At 37.3% G+C, this 22094-nt stretch overlaps 1 protein-coding gene across 4 annotated transcripts; it reads right to left on the reverse strand.

The window, feature by feature from the left end:
- Positions 1 to 8488: 8488 nt before the first annotated feature.
- On the reverse strand, positions 8489 to 20663 carry LOC107787228 (pumilio homolog 4-like). Of its 4 annotated transcripts, none has more exons than XR_001648346.2 (11): positions 20528 to 20663; positions 19502 to 20141; positions 18130 to 18757; positions 17609 to 18047; positions 17386 to 17527; positions 17203 to 17310; positions 16240 to 16452; positions 16051 to 16161; positions 14921 to 15115; positions 8988 to 9169; positions 8489 to 8877 (listed from the first exon to the last, which is right to left on the reverse strand). XR_001648346.2 is itself a non-coding variant. In XM_016608769.2 (11 exons), exons 2-11 carry the CDS (start codon positions 20081 to 20083, stop codon positions 8819 to 8821), a joined length of 2613 nt encoding a protein of 870 aa, XP_016464255.2. In that variant the 5' UTR covers positions 20084 to 20141; positions 20528 to 20663; the 3' UTR covers positions 8489 to 8818. The 4 variants fall into 4 exon arrangements, 2 of the variants coding, with proteins under 2 accessions (XP_016464255.2, XP_016464254.2); XR_012710236.1 differs by having other exon boundaries at positions 8988 to 9186; XM_016608769.2 differs by having other exon boundaries at positions 8988 to 9123.
- Between the last annotated feature and the right edge of the window lie 1431 nt (positions 20664 to 22094).

Raw genomic sequence — 22094 nt, forward strand, 5'->3', positions numbered from 1 at the left:
ATTAAGAGAATTTTTTCTCTCTTATTTGGGTATGAAAAAGGCCTATGTTAATACAATATCTGGTAGTACAAAATTAATTGAGGGCTCTGAAAGTGCAGCTTTATTACTACCTAGAGGAACGATATTGACTATTAATAATGCATTGTATTGTGTAAGTCTCAAAGAAACTTGTTGAGTTTCAAAGTTATTCGCCAAAATGGCTACCATTTGAGACTTCTAACAAAGGAAAGGTTGAATACCTTTATATTATTATAATAAAAGCTTGGAAAACGTGTGCATAAAAAATTACCCGCATTTTCTTCTAGGTTGTACCACACAAATATTGGTATGATTGAATCACATGCCATAGTAAACAAAAGATTTACTACTTCTAATGATTTTATCATTTTGCATGACATGTTGGCACATCCCGGTTCTAACATGATGCGCAGAATAATAGAGAATTCAAATGGGCACACATTGAAGAACAAGAAGATTTTTCAATTTAAGAAATTCTCTTGTACTTCTTGTTCTCAAGGAAAATTGGTTATTAAACATCAACAACTAAAGTTGGGATTGAATCCCCTGCATTTCTGGAATGTATCTAGGGTGATATATATGAGTCTATACACCCTCCATGTGGACCATTCAAGTATTTTATGGTCTTGATAGATGCATCTACAAGATGGTCACATGTATGATTATTGTCAACTCGTAATATGGCATTTGCAAGATTGTTGGCCCAAATAATAAGGTTAAGTGCACAATTTTTAGATTACGCAATTAAGACAATTTTTCTTGATAATGCTGGTGAATTTACATCTCAGGCCTTTACTGATTATTGTATGGCCACTGGAATAAAAGTTGAGCATCTGGTTGCTCATGTTCATACTCAAAATGGTCTAGCAGAATCGTTGATTAAACGCCTCCAATTAATAGCTAGACCATTACTAATGAGGACAAAACTTTCCTTTTCAGTGTGAGGACATGCTATTTTGCATACATCAGCACTTGTGCGCATAAGGCCAGCCAATTATCATGAAGTCTCCCTATTACAGTTGGTTTTTGGTTAGGTGACAAATATATCCCATCTAAGAATTTTTGGATGTGCAGTATATATTCCAATTGCTCCACCACAACACACAAAAATGGGTCCCCAAAGAAGGTTGGGAGTATATGTTGATTTTGAATCTCCTTCTATTATTAAATATCTGGAGCCTATGACAGGAGATTTATTTACAACTAAATTTGCTGATTGTCATTTTGATGAATGAATTTTCCCAACATTAGGGGGAGAAAATAAACATTATTATCTCTATATCATTTGGATCCTCGTACAAATCAATGTGAACAAGAAGTTCAAAAGATCATTTATATACAAAATGTTGATCATAACATGGAGGCAATTGCTCAAGAAGAGCATAAAGACATAATAATTTATAAGACCTCACAGAAGGTTCAAGTACCTGGAAATGATGAAAATGAAGAGATCTCAATAAGTTATGTCTCTACAAAAAAATGGTGGAGCCGAAATAATATTATTGTTGGACAACATTTTTGCATATAATGTTGTACAACAAGATGAGGATCTTGAGCCAAAAATCTGTCGATGAATGTAGACAGAGAAACGATTGGCCAAAATAGAAAAATACAATTCAAGCGGAATTAGCTTCACTCGAAAAATGTGAAGTTTTCGGAGTAATAGTCCGTACGCCTGAAGGTGTCAAGCCAGTGGGTTACAAATGAGAAAGGTGAAGTCGTAAGATATAAAGTACGACTTGTGGCACAAGAATTTTTACAAAGGCTTGGTATTGATTATATGGAGACATATTCTCCTATGGTAGATGCAATTACCTTCATATATCTAATAAATCTGGTAGTCCATGAAAAGCTTGATATGTGATTGATGGATGTTGTCACAACCTACTTATATGGCTCATTGGACAATAACTTTTTATGAAAATCCCTGAAGGATTTAAATTTCCTGAATCACATAAAAGTTCAAAGGACACTTGTTCAATAGAGCTTCAGAAATCCTTATACGGATTGAATCAATCAGGGAGGATGTGGTACAATTGCCTTAGGGAGTATTTGCTAAAGGAAGGGTAAAAAAATGACCCTATTTGCCTTTGTGTCTTTATTAAGAAGTCTGGATCTGAATTTGTCATCATAGATGTGTATGTTGATGACTTGAATATCATTGGCACTTCTAAAGAGCTTCTAAAGGATGTAAAGTATTTGAAGAAAGAATTTGAAATGAAAGATCTTGGTAAGACAAAATTTTGTCTTAGCCTAAAACTTGAGCATGTAACAAATGGAACTTTTGTCCATCAATCAACATACACTAAAAAGGTTTTAAAGCGATTTTACATGGATAATGCATATCTATTGAATACCCGGTTGTGAGATTGCGTGACATAAATAAAGAACTATTTCAGCCTCAAAAATGATGAAGAGCTCGTTGGTGATAGAACTCTATATCTTAGTGTAATTGGGGCACTGATGTATCTTTCCAACAATACCCGACCAGATATTGCTTTGCGGTAAGCTTATTAGCAAGATTCATCTCCTCCCCAACAAGAAGATATTGGAATAGTGCTAAGCATATTTTTAGATATCTTCGGGGAACTATAGATATGAGATTGTTTTATTCTAACGAATTCAAGTCAGAAATGATCGGCGATGCAGATGTAGATTATTTGTCTGATCCAGATAAAGTCTAATCTCAATCAAGCTATTTGTTTACATATGGAGGCACAACTATATCATGGCATTCAATGAAACAAACAATAGCTGCTACATCTTCAAATCATGCTGAGATAATAGCCATTCATGAAGCTAGTCGGTAATATGTTTGGTTGAGATCAATCACTCAGTATATTCAGGAAATGTATGGTTTTCTTATGAAAAAAGATAATCCGACTACACTATATGAAGACAATACTGCTTGCATTGCAACTGAAAGAAGGATACATTAAAGGAGAGAAAACAAAGTACATTTCACCAAAGTTATTTTTCATGCACGATCTTCAACAAAATGGTAAAATTAATGTTCAATAAATTCGTTCATGTGAAATTTGATTGATCGGTTCACTAAGGCATTACCAACCTCAACATTTGAGAAGTTGAGACAGAAGATTGGAATGTGCCGTCTTCAAGAAATAAAGTGATGTTTTCATGAAGGAGAGTAAGATACATGTACTCTTTTTCCCTTAGCCTAGAATTTGTCCCACTAAATTTTCCTGGTAAGTTTTTTTAACGAGGCAACAAATAAAGCGTATTACGTATATGTGTACTTTTTTTCCTTCACTACGATTTTTTCCCACAAGATTTTTTCTTAGTAAGATTTTAAAGAGGCATATTATCTATTTTTGGATATCCAAGGGGGAGTGTTGTAAAACTATTAGTAAACGGGAATGTCCACTACTCCTACTACTTTTACACATGATGTAAATAACCTTATACTACTCATTATTATTATGATTGTAACTCCCACACCTCCATAACCCCTCCCATGATATTCTCCCATGATTTCAGTTGTTAATATCATGTTTAAGATGATCATTTTGTAACCTTATATGTAAAAGTATAAATAGAGACATGAAATGTGATATGGGATATTCTTAAACACTTGATTAAGTAAGAAAGTTATCTCTTCTTCTCTATTATTCTATTACTTATCTTCTTATTTTGTATTGTTACTTTGAGCTACATTTCTTAATATTCATGTAATTTTTTTTTCTTTTTTCCAAAACTCATCTTTAAAATACTGTTTGGTTATATATTTAACTGATTTTTTGAAGATGGGTTTTGAATTTTTTGATAAGTTCCAAATTTGAAAAGTGACTTTTACCTCTTTTTTTAAGTAAATAATATTTTTTTTCTCTTAAAATTGCATTTTTTTACCAAGTGAAATTCCAGTCCTAATACTACTACAACAACAACAACAATAAATCCAATAAGTTTCTACAAGTAGGTTTGGAAAGGGTAGCGTGTATACAGACCTTATCCCTACCCTGGGAGGACATAAAAGTTATTTTCGATATACACTAGACTAAAGACAAGATGAAAAGAATCAGTGCAACAAGTTGTAACAACAATAAGGTATCAAGAAAACTAAAATGAAAAAAGCACTCAAATAGTAGATAGTACCAGCAATCCAAGAATAAACAGATATCATGTTAACATTATTGCTATCGGTCTTAGAAAGAAAATTGGAAACACGTGGCTGCATACTAACTGTCCATACCCTCCTATCAAGGATCATGTCCTCTAAGCTGCAATTGTGCTATATCCCGCCTAATCACCTCTGGCCTACCTATACCCCTCCTCATACCCACCAAAGCCAACATCTCACACCTCCTAAGTGGGGCATATGTATTTTCCTCTTCACATGCCCGAACCATCTCAGCTTCACCTCCACGGGGCCACTCCTGCCATTTTCCGAATAACTTCATTCCTAATCTTATCTAACTTGGTATGTCCGCACATGTATCTACTTTCATTTTCTGAACATGAGAGTTCTTGACTGGACAACACTCCATCCCATACAACAATATTGGTTTAATCACCACTTTGTAGAAGAAATGCATGTCCAAATATAATTTAAATTTACAAATACGTTTTTGCAACTTAACTTCAAAAATTACTTTTTTCCTATCTCATATTTTTTGCCCAAAACCTACTTATAGTGTTAATTTTAAACCACAAATGTTTAACTCGTCCAATTTAACCTACACTAAACGAGTTAGATTAGTCATGTATTCCTTTTAAAATGCATATTAATCGAGTCAAATCCATAGTAATTGTTGTAATCAATTTGGATTACACTGCTGATACAAATCATCAGTCTATAAGGGGAGAAATTCAAAAATAGCCAGATTTACAAGTGGTCATTCAAAAATAGCCACATTTTCAAAAGTAATTGAAATTTAGCTACTTTTTATATAAAGATAAATCTGAACGAAAATATTGTTTAAAATCCGGAAAAATACTCCAACATAATATGCTGGAGTTCCAGTATGATATACTCGAACTCCAGTCTAATATACTGGAGTTCCAGTATAATATACCGGTCCAGCATAATATACTGGAGTTTGGAGCACCGGTGCTCCAGTCTCCAGTATATTATACTGAACCGGTATAATATACTAGAACTCCAGTATATTAGACTGGAGTTCCAGTATACTATACTAGAACTCCAGTATATTATGCTGGACCGGTCTCTGTTGCAGCAAAATAGTGGCTATTTTCCAATGACCTGGCAAAAGCTGACTATTTTTGAATGACCAGTCCGAAAACTGGCTAGACCATGCTATTTTGTGCATATTTTAACCAAAATATCAACAAAAGAAAAGAAAAAATGAAAAGTTATACATGTAAGATAAAAATTTATCAGAAATTGAAGTATTGGTATGTCTTTTATTGCATTAAACGCAGAAATTGGATAACAAAAAGAAAAATAACAAAATAAGAAGCAAACATATAGATAACGAATCAAGCAGTATAATGCAATCAAATAGTAGATAGTACGAGCAATTCAAGAATAAACATATATCATGCTAACACTACTACTGCCGATCTTAGAAAGAAAATTGGAAACACGCAGCTGCATACTAACCGTCCATCCTAATTTTTGACTTTGACACCCTCCTATCAAGGGTCATGTCCTCTAAGTTGCAGTTGTGTCATATCCCGCTTAATCATATCTGGTCTACCTCTACCCCTCCTCATATCTACCAAGGCCAGCCTCTCACACCTCCTAACTGGGGCATATGTGTTTCTCCTCTTCACATGCCCGAACCATCTCAGCCTCACCTCTCGCATCTTATACTCCACGGGGCCACTCCTACCTTTTTTCGAATAACTTCATTCCTAAGCTTATCTAATTTGGTATGCCCGCACATGCATCTCAACTACTTTCATTTTCTGAACATGAAAGTTCTTGACTGGACAACACTCCATCCCATACAATAATATTAGTTTAACCACCACTTTGTAGAAGAAATACATGTCCAAATATAATTCAGATTTTCAAATACTTTTTTGCAATTAACTTCAAAAATTACCTTTTTTCATATCTCATATTGTTTTTGTCCAAAACCTACTTATAGTGTTATTTTTAAGCCACAAATGTTTAACTCGTCCAATTTATCCTACACTAAACGAGTTAGATTAGTCATGTATTCCTTTTAAAATGCATATTAATCGAGTTAAATCCGGGGCATTTGCATCTATACCCGCTTTTTGTGTCACTTTTTAACTTGTGCCCGCTTTGTAAATAAAATTGCAAGCGTACCCACTTTTTCGCATAACTTCAGCATACAGGGCTGAAGTAGCAAAGACAATCACGCAAAACTTCAGCATTTTAGTAGACGGGCCTGCAGTTTTCGTTCTCTATTTGCATTGAACTTCAGCTCTAGAGCTGAAGTTTTTGTTTTGTAACTGGCCTAGAGCTGAAGTTTTTGTTTTTGTAACTGGCGAACTTCAGCTCTAGAGTTGAAGTTTTTGTTTTGTAACTGGCGAACTTCAGCTCTTACTTCAAGAGGCCACCTGTTTAGAAATGCTTCTAATGGTTTTGGTTTTCAAGTGAATGAAATAGCAAATAGCTCAACTCGAACAATAAATAAGACAGTGATTTATCGTGCTACTCTTGATCCTGATGGTATTTTTAGGCTTTATACACACAATTTTGAAGGAAGAGATGAATCGAGCTTGGAAATCAATTGGTCATCGCTACAAAATCAATGCCAAGCGAGGGGATTTTATGGTGTAAACAGTTATTGTACTGCAAGAAATGGCAGCAGCAGCAGCACATGTGCTTGTCCTTACTTACCGGATTTTTATATGTCAACCATGAAATGAAATTCCAAGGATGCTATCTGGGATTTGTTTACGAAGAGTCTTGTGGAAGCAGCAACTCTACCTTATTGGCCTACAATCTCACCATGATTCAACACTTGAAGCACAAGAAAGAAGAAGAAGAAAATGAAGGAGGAGAAGGAGGAAGAGAAACGGGGCTAACGTTATTTAAAAAGTGAGTATAGGTTAAAAAAAATTTAAAAAATAGGTGTAAGTTAAATGGGGCGACCAAATAGGGCGTCCCGTGCAATTTTTACGTCAAATCCATAGTAATTGTTGCAATCAATTTGGATTGGGGCATTTGCATCTATACCCGCTTTTTGTGTCACGTTTTAACTTGTGCCCGCTTTGCAAAAAAAATTGCAAGCGTACCCACTTTTTCGCATAACTTCAGCATACGAGGCTGAAGTAGCAAAGACAATCACGCAAAACTTCAACATTCTAGTAACTGGCGAAGTTCAGCTCTAGAGCTGAAGTTTTTGTTTGTAACTGGCGAACTTCAGCTCTAGAGCTGAAGTTTTTGTTTTGTAACTGGCGAACTTCAGCTCTAGAGCTGAAGTTTTTGTTTGTAACTGGCGAACTTCAGCTCTAGAGCTCTAGAGCTGGAGTTTTTGTTTTGTAACTGACGAACTTCAGCTCTAGACTGAAGAATGTTTGCCAGAAACCAAAAGTCCAACCAAATAGAAAATCCAGACTTCCAGATCTAACAGTTTCTACAACACTGACATGCAATCTCAGAGTAAAAAGATTAATGGTCTATCTAAAGAAAAGGGTTGAAGCGAGGGTGGACTCGCTTCAATCACTTAAATAACATATCGTCTGGTTCAAAAACAAATTGTCAAAACTCTAACCATCAGTGCAAAATCCAAGCTTCAAAACATTCTCCCAACCTCTGCTAATAACATCTCTTTCTAACATATGAAGGTACACAATATCGAAGAAAGGAATGCAAGGAAGTACTACATGGGTAACTAAAACAAACAAAAGCTCCATCACCAATAGCTTTCTTTTGGTTCTTATGCAAACGCTTATTCTTCATCCTCCTCGTCACCTTATGCTATGGTTTGAGGAATTAAGTGAAGCCACAGAAGGAGAGATATTGTTACATCAATGTTAAGTTCCGGAGAGATATGTAGATCACTGGGAGAAGGAGGAGGAGAAAGGGGGCTGAAGTTGTTTAAAAAATAGATACAAGTTAAAAAAAATTTTAAAAAATGGGTATAGGTTAAATGGGGGCTACCAAATAGGGCGCTTGTGCAATTTTTACATTTGGATTACATTGCTGGTCCAAATCATCGGTCCATAAGTGCATATTTTCAACCAAAACATCAAAAAAAATAAAATTGAATAGTTATACATGTAAGATAAAAATTTATCAGAAATTGAAGTATTGGTACGTCTTTTATTGCATTAAGCGCAGAAATTGGATAACAAAAAGAAAAATAACAAAATAAGAAACAAACATATAGATAACGAATCAAGCTGTGTATCCCTCAATTGTTCTAAAATACTCTACTTGCATTAACTGATTTTCTTATGCAAATCATGATTCTCTAAGCAGGTCTTATACTCAATATCCAAATAAGAATTATATAATCTAATTACCTGTAAAAAAATTACAAGAAATACGCGACGTATTCACCTTATATACTATGAAAAAATTTCTGCTCCAAGATAGTAGTGACTATTGACCATCAAAATTTAACACTCACTTTATTTACAGTTGTTAAGACAACGTAAATCTTTACAGCAAAAAATGGCAGAACAGCCATGGCCCTCTCTCTTCATGTAAATACTTACAGTGGTATTTACATTAAGAAAGGTAGAGTCTTATTCAGGCAGAAGCATTAATCGGAATGCTGCTTATTTACAACTAAAACTATTATCAGCCTCCCATAAAAGCAAATGCCGAAAAAAGATCATTTTTAGAAGTCAAGACACCACCATGCTTGTCAGCTGTACACTATAAGTAGTAACTTCAATTCTTCAAAACTGGATTGCCTCGAGAAGAATTCAACAATAAAGCTATGTGTTTCTCTGGAAAAGAGAACATAATGAAGAGCTGTGAGAAGCAGCTTGAAGAATGTGTGTCAAAAGGCACTTATTGTAAGCATATTCAGAGAGTTTCGACAAACAAGGCTACTGACCTCCTGTTGCTATGAGCTTCTCAACACGAGATACGATATGTTTGCCATAAGTGTATTTCTTGAGAGCATTAAGGTGTACTCTAATGCGAGAAAGAATTAATTCACGGCTTTGCTCATCACAGGTCTCAAGAACCTTCTGCACAACATAGTTTCCAAATGGATCCTTCATCATAGCCTACATTCTGTTGGGAATAAACCCCTTACCAAAATAATATTCACGGTAATAAAGCGGAATAATAATGTAGCACCGAGATACGGTAATTAACAAGAATAAAAGAGTAACAATGACACCAAAATTTTTACGTGGAAAACCCTTCTGAATAAGGGAAAAAACCACGACCCCGAGAGGAGCAACTGATATCACTATAGTAAGGAATTTTACACTTTGTAGGTCGGAGGTAAATACTCCAAAGACCACTACAACACTCAAAAGAAATAACCCTCTTTTGATATTCCCACCTCACTACAATATCGCTCACTCTCTATTTTCCTCACAGACTATTTTCTTATACCTTGTCTGTGAAACCTCACTCTTTCTTTCTCTCTTTGTTGGTGTGTAGAAATGAGAGTTGAAGCTCTCCTTTTATAGCCAAAGCTTCACCCTCTAAAGCCTACAATATTTGACAATTTACACACACTTTTCACAATTCAACAAAGTTGGCTACCAAACCAAAGAAATTCAACAAGGTTGGCTACCAAACCAAACTAATTCAACAAGGTTGGCTACCAACCAAACCAAGTCAACAAGGTTGGCTACCAAACCAAAGAAAACTCTTATTAGGCACATGCCTAATACTTCTTCAATGAGATGGACATCATCAATCTCCCCTCCAGTCTCATTCATCCAGAGGAGGTAGCACTGTCTTCTAGTTTGAATGCATGCCGACAAGTTCTTTGCATAGCTCGAACTTGTTCCTTGGTACCACCTTGGTCAGCATATCTGCGGGATTCTCATTTGTAGAAATCTTCAAGACTTTTAGAGATTCATCATCTACCATTTCTCGAATCCAATGATATCTCACATCAATGTGTTTGGTCCTTGCATGGTACATAGAGTTCTTGCTAAGGTCTATTGCACTTTGACTGTCACAATAGACGACATACTCCTTCTGATGCAATCCAAGCTCTTGAAGGAATCGCTTGAGCCATATCATCTCCTTGCCAGTTTCTGTAGCAGCAATGTACTCTGCTTCAGTTGTTGAAAGTGCAACGCACTTTTGCAACTTAGACTGCCATGATATAGCTCCCCTGAAAATGTAAACAAATATCCAGTACTGGATTTTCTGTTGTCAATGTCACCTGCCATATCAGCATCTGTATAGCCCTTCAAGATTGGATCAGATCCTCCAAAGCACAAACAATCTCCCGTGGTACCTCTCAGGTACCTGAGTATCCACTTGACTGCTTCCCAATGTTCCTTTCCAGGATTTTCAAGAAACCTGCTGACAACACCAACTGCGTGAGCAATATCTGGTCTAGTACATACCATTGCATACATCAAGCTTCCGACTGCTGAAGCATAAGGAACTTTAGCCATGTTCCCTTTCTCCTCCACTGTTGTAGGACACATCTTCTTACTCAACTTTAGATGACCAGCAAGAGGTGTGCTGACTGGCTTAGCATTCTTCATGTTGAAGCGTTCTAGTACACGTTCAATGTACTTCTCCTGAGATAGCCACAACTTTCTACTTGTTCTCTCTCGAACTATCTTCATCCCTAGAATTTGTTGTGTTGGGCCCAAGTCCTTCATATCAAATGACTTGGACAGATCTCCTTTCAACTTTGCTATCAACCCCTTATCTTTTCCTACAATTAACATGTCATCCACATACAACAACAATATAATAAAGTTATTCTCAGAAAATCTTTTGAAGTATACACATGGATCAGAATAGGTCTTTAGGTATGTTTGACTTTTCATGAATGAATCAAACTTCATGTACCACTGCCTTGGTGCCTGCTTCAATCCATAAAGACTCTTATTCAATTTGCACACCATGTGTTTCTTTCCAGCTACTTCAAATCCTTCTGGTTGCTCCATATAAATCTCCTCTTCCAAATCTCCATGAAAAAATGCAGTTTTCACATCCAACTGCTCCACTTCAAGATCTAGGCTAGCTGCTAAGCTCAAAATTGTTCGAATAGAAGTCATTTTAACAACGGGGGAGAAAATTTCGTCAAAATCAATACCTTTCTTCTGTTCGAAGCCTTTAACCACCAATCGAGCTTTGTATCTGACCAGCTTGCCATCTCCATCTTTCTTGAGTTTAAAGACCCATTTGCATTTGAGTGGTCTTTTACCCTTTGGAAGTTCAACCAGCTTGTATGTGCCATTTTTCTGGAGAGATTCCATCTCTTCTTGCATAGCTTTCATCCACTGGTTCTTTTCTGGATGGGACAACACCTCCTTAAGACTTTCTGGCTCCCCCTCATCACTGATGAGGACATACTCTGTGGAAGGGTACCTGCGTGACTCTACCCTTGGCCTCTCTGATCTCCTCAGAGGTTGAGGTTGTTCTTCTCCCTGAGTGGGGTGCTCCACTTCCTCGACACCTTCATCAAGTTGCTCCCCCTGCTCAATAACCTCACCAGGTTGCTCCCCCTGCTCGGCAACCTCGTCGGTCGTACTTTCTGCACTTGTGGGATTGTTAGAAGTAGAAGGAATAGTAACAAAGTTAGGAATTATACCATTCTTTGCCTTTTCTGACATATCAGCAGCAGTTCTAACTTCACTTTCTCGGAAGACTACATCTCTACTTCTGATGACCTTCTTCTTTACAGGATCCCACAGTCTGTACCCGAACTCTTCATCTCCATATCCGATAAATATGCAGGGAATAGATTTATCATCCAGCTTTGTTCTCTGCTCTTTTGGTACATGTGCAAAAGCTCTGCAACCGAACACCTTCAGATGCGAGTAGGACACCTCCTTGTTGGTCCAGACTCTCTCTGGGATTTCAAACGCCAACGGAACTGATGGACTCCTATTGATCAGGTAACAGGCTGTCTGAACTGCTTCACCCCAGAATGACTTAGGCAGTTTAGCCATTCTGAGCATGCTTCTCACCTTCTCCACAATGGTGCGGTTCATCCTCTCGGCTACGCCATTGTGCTGTGGGGTTCCAGGAACTGTCTTTTCATGTCTGATCCCATGACTTGAACAATACTCTTCAAATTCCCTTGAAGTGTACTCACCTCCATTGTCACTTCGGAGACGCTTTAGCTTTCGACCCGTCTCCCTTTCTACTAGAGCATGAAACTTCTGGAAAACTTGAAACACCTGATCTTTGGTTTTCAAAATATAAACCCATAATTTTCGTGAAGCATCATCAATAAAAGTAACAAAATATTTGTTACCGCCCATTGATTCAATTTCCATTGGGCCGCAAACATCAGAATATACTAAATCAAGTATATTCAATTTTCTTTCAGACGATGTCTGAAATGAGACTCTATGCTGCTTACCAAATAAACAGTAGTCACAAGGTTTTACAGTTGTACCTTTGGCATAAGAAATGAGTGATTTCTTGGCAAGAATCTGCAATCCCTTCTCGCTCATATGACCCATTCTTTTGTGCCATAAATCTACAGAAATCTCATCTTGTGCCGCGTTCAATTCACCTTGGCATATTTCTGCATTTGTCCTGTACAACGTGCCACGAGCAACTCCCTTTGCAATCACCAATGATCCCTTAGCGAGTCTCCACTTTTGATTTGCAAAATAACTCTCGTATCCATCTCGGTCTAAAGCAATTTCCGAGATCAAGTTCATCCGCAAATCAGGTACATGCCGCACATCCTTTAGAACCAATGTGCATCCGACATTTGTCTTGATACAAATGTCACCAATCCCCGCAATCTTTGAGTAACTTGTGTTACCCATTTTCACTGTGCCGAAATCACCTGCTACATATCTGCAAAAAAGATCTCTTACCGGTGTGGCATGGTGAGATGCCGCTGTGTCAACCACCCATTCCGACTCTGGACCTGACAGGTGCATGCATTCCTCTTCCTCATTTATAAAGAGGACAACATTATCATTATTTTGCACCATGGCGGCTGTGTTGTCGTCATTCTTCTGGCCACTGGTTTCACCTTTGCCCTTCCTTGGATTTGGGCAATCTCTTTTGAAGTGACCTGGTTGATTACAGTTGTAGCAATTTCTGACTCTTGATTTGGATCGGTTCTTTGACTTCCCACGAGCTCCAGATCTACCATAGTTGTTCGAACTCCTTTGATAACTCCTGCCTCTACCTTCTGTGATGAGAGCCTGTCCTTGATTTTCAGGCTTCTTTCTTATCTTCTCATTGAGTAGAAGAGCCGATGTGACATCTTTCAACTCAATAGTAGTCTTACCGTGCAGGATGGTTGTTGCCAAATTATCGTACGAAGATGGCAACGAGTTCAATAGCAAGATGGCTTTATCTTCTTCCTCGATTTTCACTCCGAGGTTGGCAAGCTGTGTGATTAGTCCGTTAAACACATTTAAATGTGACAAAAAATTCGTACCTTCACTCATGTGTAGGGCGTATAACTGCTTCTTCAGGTACAATTTATTTGTCAGCGTTTTGGACATGTATAGGCTTTCCAACCTTGTCCAAATTCCACGTGCAGTGTCTTCATCAATGATGTTATTTACCACATCATCTGATAAGTGCAACCTGATTGCACTAGCAGCTCTTTCATCCAAGTCAGCCCAATCCTCAGCTTTCATGGTATCAGGCTTTTTGGAATCAACATCTAGAACCTTGTGTAATCCTTGTTGGATGAGCAGATCTCTCATCCTTCTTTGCCATGTTGAGAAACCGTTATCTCCATTGAATTTTGCTACCTCGTACTTTACTCCGGACATTTTTATTTTTCACCAAGTATAGTACTACCGACAGTGAATAGTATTTAGTGAACGAGCAGAACCTGTGCTCTGATACCAGTTGTTGGGAATAAACCCCTTACCAAAATAATATTCACGGTAATAAAGCGGAATAATAATGTAGCACCGAGATACGGTAATTAACAAGAATAAAAGAGTAACAATGACACCAAAATTTTTACGTGGAAAACCCTTCTGAATAAGGGAAAAAACCACGACCCCGAGAGGAGCAACTGATATCACTATAGTAAGGAATTTTACACTTTGTAGGTCGGAGGTAAATACTCCAAAGACCACTACAACACTCAAAAGAAATAACCCTCTTTTGATATTCCCACCTCACTACAATATCGCTCACTCTCTATTTTCCTCACAGACTATTTTCTTATACCTTGTCTGTGAAACCTCACTCTTTCTTTCTCTCTTTGTTGGTGTGTAGAAATGAGAGTTGAAGCTCTCCTTTTATAGCCAAAGCTTCACCCTCTAAAGCCTACAATATTTGACAATTTACACACACTTTTCACAATTCAACAAAGTTGGCTACCAAACCAAAGAAATTCAACAAGGTTGGCTACCAAACCAAACTAATTCAACAAGGTTGGCTACCAACCAAACCAAGTCAACAAGGTTGGCTACCAAACCAAAGAAAACTCTTATTAGGCACATGCCTAATACTTCTTCAATGAGATGGACATCATCACATTCAACAATAGCTTAGAATTGAATGAACATTCAAAAGTGCACATTTTAATCGATTGAAGGTTAAATGTCTATAACCATATATCATAAGGACCAAATAAGAATTTGTTGATATCAAGGGCCAGAGGTGCAATTTTCCCGTATTGTAAATGACACTAAAAATATATATGTTGGACTTAGTAGACTCCTAAAAATCATACAAGAGGAGGAGTTAAGTTCAATGATCTTGTATACTACCAATATTTTTAAAAAATTGATATCCAGTGAGAAGGGGTCTGTGCAGCAAAACACTGATAATTTCTCTTTCAGGTTTATAAGGGCATGTTAGAGATTGATCCATTAAAAAGATAGAATATTCACACACCTGTAGAGGCTCATTTTCATCAGTCAAACCAAGCATTTCATTCACCAGGATCTGACGTTCCTCTGGACTGGCAAATACCAAGCACTTCTCGACGACATTAGAAGCAAATTTATGCCGACTCATCTTCACAATTTGTCCAGTAAGCTTGGTTATTATAGTAGACCTCTCATGTGGTTTACCATGTTGCAGCACATGCTAATCAAAAGGAAAGATGAACTTCACGACCCAAAATGGAAGAATAATTTATAATACAGAAAGCAAAAAAATTCACGCTATCTACTTCAGACTTTAATACTACTGAAAAAAGTGATAATTGATACCCTAGTGAAATTACGTATCCGTAATCACTTTAGCAGCAAATAGAAGTTGACACATATATTATTAGAAATATATGCAGACATAAATTTAAAGCAATATCCACAGAAGAATCCTATATGCAATAGGAAAGTGTCATGTCGCATAGTAACAATGTCATCAATATATATGAGTTTGAAGACATCCATGGCTAGGTTGTAGATTGTCAAAGGAAATCATTGGTATTGTTTCCAGATTTAGTTTACTTTTCTAGTCCTTGTCCCTCCCATAAATCGGAGATCATTTAATTGACAAGGAAAACTGTTACCTAGAAAACCAGAAATGGAAAACAGTGCAAAGGAATTCTCCAACCCTCATGTTAATCAGAAACTGCGCAGGCCCCAGAATTTCCAGTACACATAAGTAGATACTACCTCTAATTTGCCTCACTTCTGTTTCTGAGAATTATTTGCTCATTCTCGTTGCATATATCTTAAAAGAGAAGTATAGAATGTAAAGGAAGAGATGGGATCAAGAAAACAGACGTGTGAGCAAAAATGTCATCAGCTGCAAACTATTACCTCACACCCTATTCTCCTTCCCTTGGGGCACCAAGGAAATCTATGAGCATCAGAGAGATATTTTAAGTTCACAAATAAAACATCATATCCGGCTTCTTACAAAAAGATAAGCGGCAGACAGGAAACAACTACAAAAATATTAGAACAAATAAAAAGGCTCCGCATAACAATATCTGTAAAAGGACTGATTTAGTGGGCGCAGATGTCAAGTTATGATAGCGTATCAGAAAGAAAATCCCTTTTTAAAGGCAGTACCTGAACGACATAGTTCCCGTACTGATCCAGCACTAGAGTACATACAGCCTGCAGTATTTCATTCATGATAATCTGTTGCGTTGCTGGGTCATCACAGTGCTCAAGGATTCTCTGACAACAGATAGACAGAAAGTGATCAAAGGGACTGTAATATCAAATCAAATTACCAAGAAAATAAATTATCCAAACCTGAATTACACGGCAGCCATAGGGATGAGTAGATAGAGACACAACGTGCCCAAAGAAGGATGCTGTAATAAAGCGGATTTGATCTTGCGGAACACATTCTATGCACTTCTGGATAACATGATTACCATTCTGATCACGAACACATTTCATTACAGAGCCATCTAATTCTGTAACCATTTGACTCTGCAGTTCCACATCAATGACCTCCAAAGCCTATGATCATCACACAACATGTTAAATGGGACAAAGGAGTGAAATATTAGGCGGTTGTGTTTAATAATCTATCTCGTCTTCATATTAATTCGACATCATATACAATAAAATATTTTATAAACTCATCAAAAGCAAAACATCTGTCTCTCTCGTCCTCCTTTAACCCATTTTCGTCCACCTCCACACTTTTTCCTTGTCACACTCTTCGAATGATTTCACAATCAGATTTTGGTTAATCCTTTTGTGTACGGATTCTAAAATGTTCACTGATATCTGAACTTTAATTTAAGGGTTGATTCTCAAATCTGAGGAAGTGCAAGCAAGAAGTTCAGAGAATAGTCCATTTCGAAACATAGCCAGAAGTAATCAACCCTGATCTATCATACAAGAGAAGGCAGGAAGGGATATGTGGCTTAACCCTTCTTTTCTTCCTCGAATAAATGCTAAAGAGTTGGTCCATTCAAGTAGAAGTGCGTAAGCACCACTTCAAAGGGAAAAAAAAGCTACAGAGAAGTTCTTTTTATTCCTTTTCATGGCTTTAGCACAAAACAAGTTGGCCACTGTATCTGCTGCATTTAATTCAAAGAATGAATAAAAAGTGCATTTGTATGCCATCATTCTGAACAAATAGACAGATTAAGAGTTATGATAATACACTTCACTATGCAACGCATGTGACATGACCCTATGCAAATACATTTGCTGAGAGTAAATGAAGTTGTTTTTATAGAGGAAAGCATAAGGATCAACCTTCTGAATTACTCTGCAACCATACATATGTAGACTCAGAGGCAAAACGTGACCAATAAGTTGGCTTGCTAATTCCTTTCTTTGACTCTCTGTGCCATGCTCAAGAAACTGTATGATGAACAAACAATTTCATCATCAACATAACATTCATCTAGATCATTATAAGATTATGACATTACATACCTTTTGTATAACATAATTGCCAAAGACATCAGTCATTAGACTATGAGCATGAGAAATAATTTCCGGGAATATCTTCATCTTTTCTTCGACACTGGCAGTTTCCAGCTTCTGTTGAATAAATCGACTCCCGTGCTGATCAGTGCTGAGTAAGAGGAGTAGATAAATTTAGAGGAATACAAATGACAAGCAATAGAGTGCCTAGAATGCGGAGATTATGCCAAACCTGAATTCTACAACATGATCAACAACATCCATAAGTTCCAAGGACCTATTCTTCTTCTTGAGATCGTCGAGTAGAGACGGTGCAAACCTTCCATCCATGTCAGCAACAATCTTTGAATGCCATGAAAAAGCAGATTCCTCAATAGAATTACTTAAGACAGAAGGAATCTGGCTGAGCGGAGCATTTTGGTACATATGACTTCTAGATCCAATTGTCAAGTGTGAAGAATTTGCCATCTTATTCCCTTGACATGGTATACCAGTGCCAAAAGCATGATTCCCATAATAACAATCACTTAAGCAGCCATAATTTGATAGAAGGGATGATTGAAGCTGTTGCTCCTCTTGGGCAAGCAACGTCTCAAGATACAATTTTTCAAGATCCTTGCTTTCACTCTTCGAATGCCGACCATTCCCCCTGACACCATTTAAACTAGAACCTGAAAGATTTTGAACAATTTGAGCTAGAAAAGCACTAGTGATTAAAAAAAAAAAAACCCATTAATTGTTTGAAATCCTTACCTAGATTGCTATTCAATGCCTCCATCTTCTGCTTATACACATATCCACCAGGTACATATCCAGTACAATCAACTTGCTGCAGGGCTTTAGAATCTTTTTGACTTGCAAACTCAGAAGAATTCAGCTGGAGTTGAAGAATGTTAGAAGGCGGCGCCCTAAGGGAATTCCTATGTGCATTAAGGTCAAAGGTAGAAGCAGCAAGGTCATTTACAACTCTTTTATTCCTTGCAATACCAGAAAAATTAGTCATAGCAGCCAATTTTTCAGCTTCAGACTTTTCAATTAACTGTTGCTGCAAACTCTGACTATGACTGTTTGGTACGTTCCTTTGAAGCGGCAGGTTATCATCACAGTGAAGTTTTAAGCCGGAGAAAGAGACAGTAGCATTAGCAACTGCACTCATCCCAGATGAAAGACCATTAAGTCCCTTTGAGCTAGGAATACTTCTTCTCAAAGATGGATCGATGGCAGGTGCAAAAGAATTAGGGCTACATGGCTTGGGATTCTGAACTTTTTTAACTCCAGAAAAGCCTGGGGGAGCTTTGACAGTATGTGATGCCTCTGTAGATTCTGTGGTTGCTGAATGTGCTAGATGATTTGATGGGGATGCACTTCGGTCGAGTCCTTCCTGAGTAACGAAAATCTCATTTTAGTTTAGAAGTTTCAGAAAATATCAAGAGAGGGATGTTCATAGCGTCCATTTAACTTTTCTTGATTGATATCTCTTTTTATGAATGTTCATATCTTCGAATACAATGATCACAAGTGCCTAGTTTAGTTAATTGCATCACACCAAATACATACACTGGGACCGCTTTCTTTTTAATGCTTTTCAGCATATAAACAGATTTCCCGAGACATTGCGATTTCAAAATGGCATCTATCATCTTATGCTATTCACTGTGTTTTATAACTGATAATTAAAGAATACTTATTCATGAAAAGAAGTTTTATTTGACTACTACACTTGAGCAAAGCAAACGCAAAAAGAATATTGCTCCCTTAGTCCCAATTTATGTGTCACTTTTTCCTTTTTAGTCAGTCCCGGAAAGAATGTCAACTTTACTTATTTAGAAACAATTTATCTTTAGAATTTCTACTTTACCCTTAATGAATTGATTTACAGCCACACAAATATCTATAGTTTGTTTTAGAACACAAGTTTCAAAAGTTTTCTTTACTTTCTTAAACTCTGTTCCGAGTTAAACACCGCCACATGGGAGGAGGGAGTAATATATAACACAAGTACACATTAAGAGATGCAAAATATCAGCAACATTATTCATTTGAATGAACATAAATAGACTACCGGAGCAATGATAAAGAGGGCAGGGATGAAGTACATAATCCAGCAGAAGACAAGAGAAGTCACCTGAACTATGTCTGCGAAACTCTTTCTCCTAACACCAAATCCAGAGCTTAGTTCTCCCGTCAAGCTAGCAGTATTCCTCAACATTATCAATTCATCTTCTGCCCGACCAGGCTGCATTGTGAACAAGGATGAACTACCACCTTCATCCGTCAAATTCTTTCTCCTCCATCCCTCAGCCCCACCTAATACACTTCCACCCGCTTGAACCCTCCGAGCAACTCTCCAATCCTCTCTAGACAACAATGGCGGGGGCAATCTTGGATTAACGTTCTCGTGCGAATAATAATACGATAAGTAAGCCAGGTGTGATCGAATTTCATCTTCCGTCAAGATTGCATTACTACTATTGCCATTATCACTAAACTGTTGAAAATTGGGATTTCTAAACAAACCTCCAATTGAACTCAATGCTCCTTCTACAGTAGGTGGAGCACTGCCACTTCTATTAATTATGTTCAAATCTCCACTCTCCCTTACGCCGCCAAAATTACGGCTATGTTGCTGTCTTAGTAGCAATAACTGAAGCTCATTCTCCATACTGTTCTTCCCCTCTAAATTCCCATTTGAATTTGGTCCTACCATCTTGTTTTCACATTAAACTGTATGATAATATTATCTTCCCCACTCCTTCTCACTAACCCTATTCACCCAGAAAGAAAAATCATCAAAAATTAAAATTATGAACAGAATTATATCAATGGTAGTACAGAATTACATTCCAATAAATCAATTTACCACAGCAAATTGAAAAAAGAAGAAGCTCCTTTTACCATGAATCTACATAAAAGAGCGACAATTTTTACAATGTATTCGCACCCAAATTGATTTCAAAGAAAGAAATCAATAACAGGCTCTACCAACATTATAATCACATTATATAATGGCATTAACACAATGCTGACACGTAAAGATGATCACATATGCTTAATCTTGAAAAATCAGATGTAATTAAAGAAAATCATAGATTATCTGAAATTATAAAGATTAGTGTTTTAATTATTTGGGGCTGAGACAAAAATTACTCACCGGAGAGGGAAGGAGGAAGGGAAGCAAGTGATGTGATGCGTTTTGAGCTAGCGACGTAAAGGGTGTGTGTGTGTATATATTATGGGAAGGAAGAAAAACGAATATTTATTGAAACGCTAATTATGATTAATTAAGGTTGTTGGATTAAGATTTAGGAAAATTTTATGACGGTGTTACCTTTTACGTGCATGGGGTGGGGCCTTTTTTTATGTTGTTGTAAAGAAATACACTAATCGTGAAAAACGTGATGATATTAATAATAAAATAATTAAGCACGTGAAAAATAAAGACTTTTTCAGGAGGAGGAGAGAATTTTGGAAAGAAATTCTCCTTCAAAGTAGTACTGTAGTTAAGGAATTCAACTGCTCGCGCACAAATGCCATGTGAACTCAACTAGGATTAGAACCTTACATTCAACACTGCAACACTCACCTCTTAACACCTATTCAAGCAATCCACTACATAATCCAACATGCAAAAGAATTACCTTATAACTTACCATCAGTCACTCTTATCCCTCACATAGTGTGACACATCTGGAAGTTAAGGAATCACTATGTTTTTAATCGCCAATACACCAAACCGCCACCCTCTACCAAGCAATTAATTTCCCAAACAGTGGAATTCCACTACCTTATTCATCAAAACCCAAAAGATCAACTGACAAAACACATAGGTACTCCAATGTATATTAAATGGCATCCCCCAGTGGTGGGCACAATTAAGCTTAACACAGACGGAGCGGCCAAAGCAAACCCTACTATCAATGGTCTTGGGGGTATTTTCAGGAATTCAGAAGGTTAATGTTTAATGGGATTCATGGGTTCATCCTCAACAAGCAATTCCGCATGGAATTAAAAGCCTTGCTACAAGGTTTACAACTTGCACGACAACATCAACTCACACCACTGAAAGTAAATGTGGATTCTACAGAGGTAATAACAATGCTTAATAATGATAATCTCCACTATTCATCCTCTCTAATGGAATGCAGGTACTTACTCCAGCAGCTGGGTAATCCACTCATCACTCACACATACAGGGAGCAAAACTACGCAACACATTATTTAGCTCAACAAGGCTCAATTACTCAAGCTCGGGACATTACAACTACCTTCACTCAGCCACCAGACTTTTTGCTACCTCAACTATTAGCTGATCAAGAAGGGACTGTCTACAGGCGTTTTATCAAACCATGCAATGCAATGGATTTGCTCTACAACCCATCAGCCTTGGCAAATGACCATCCACTGGGTCAATATTTGATAACTCCTTTTGTAATAGTGTTCTACTAGCTCCTTGTAATGTTACTACTTAATTAATATAAGTTCTTTTGACGACCAAAAAAGGAATCTTTTCTGATTTGCAACTTTTCCGTAAATTCAAATAAGGTAATAGCCAAAAATTCTTTTGTCACTGGGTAAAAATGCCTCAGGAGCTCTCCTTCCTCACGCTCTCAGCGCACGTTAATTAACCTATGCCGCCTGTGTCAGCCATGGAGAAAAGGAGAGGCAGAGGACATGGACGACCTAAGAAGAAACCATTGGCTACCTTTGTAAGCTCGGTG

The sequence above is a fragment of the Nicotiana tabacum genome, chromosome 6 (genome assembly GCF_000715075.1).
Source record: "Nicotiana tabacum cultivar K326 chromosome 6, ASM71507v2, whole genome shotgun sequence".
Classification (NCBI taxonomy): domain Eukaryota; kingdom Viridiplantae; phylum Streptophyta; class Magnoliopsida; order Solanales; family Solanaceae; genus Nicotiana; species Nicotiana tabacum.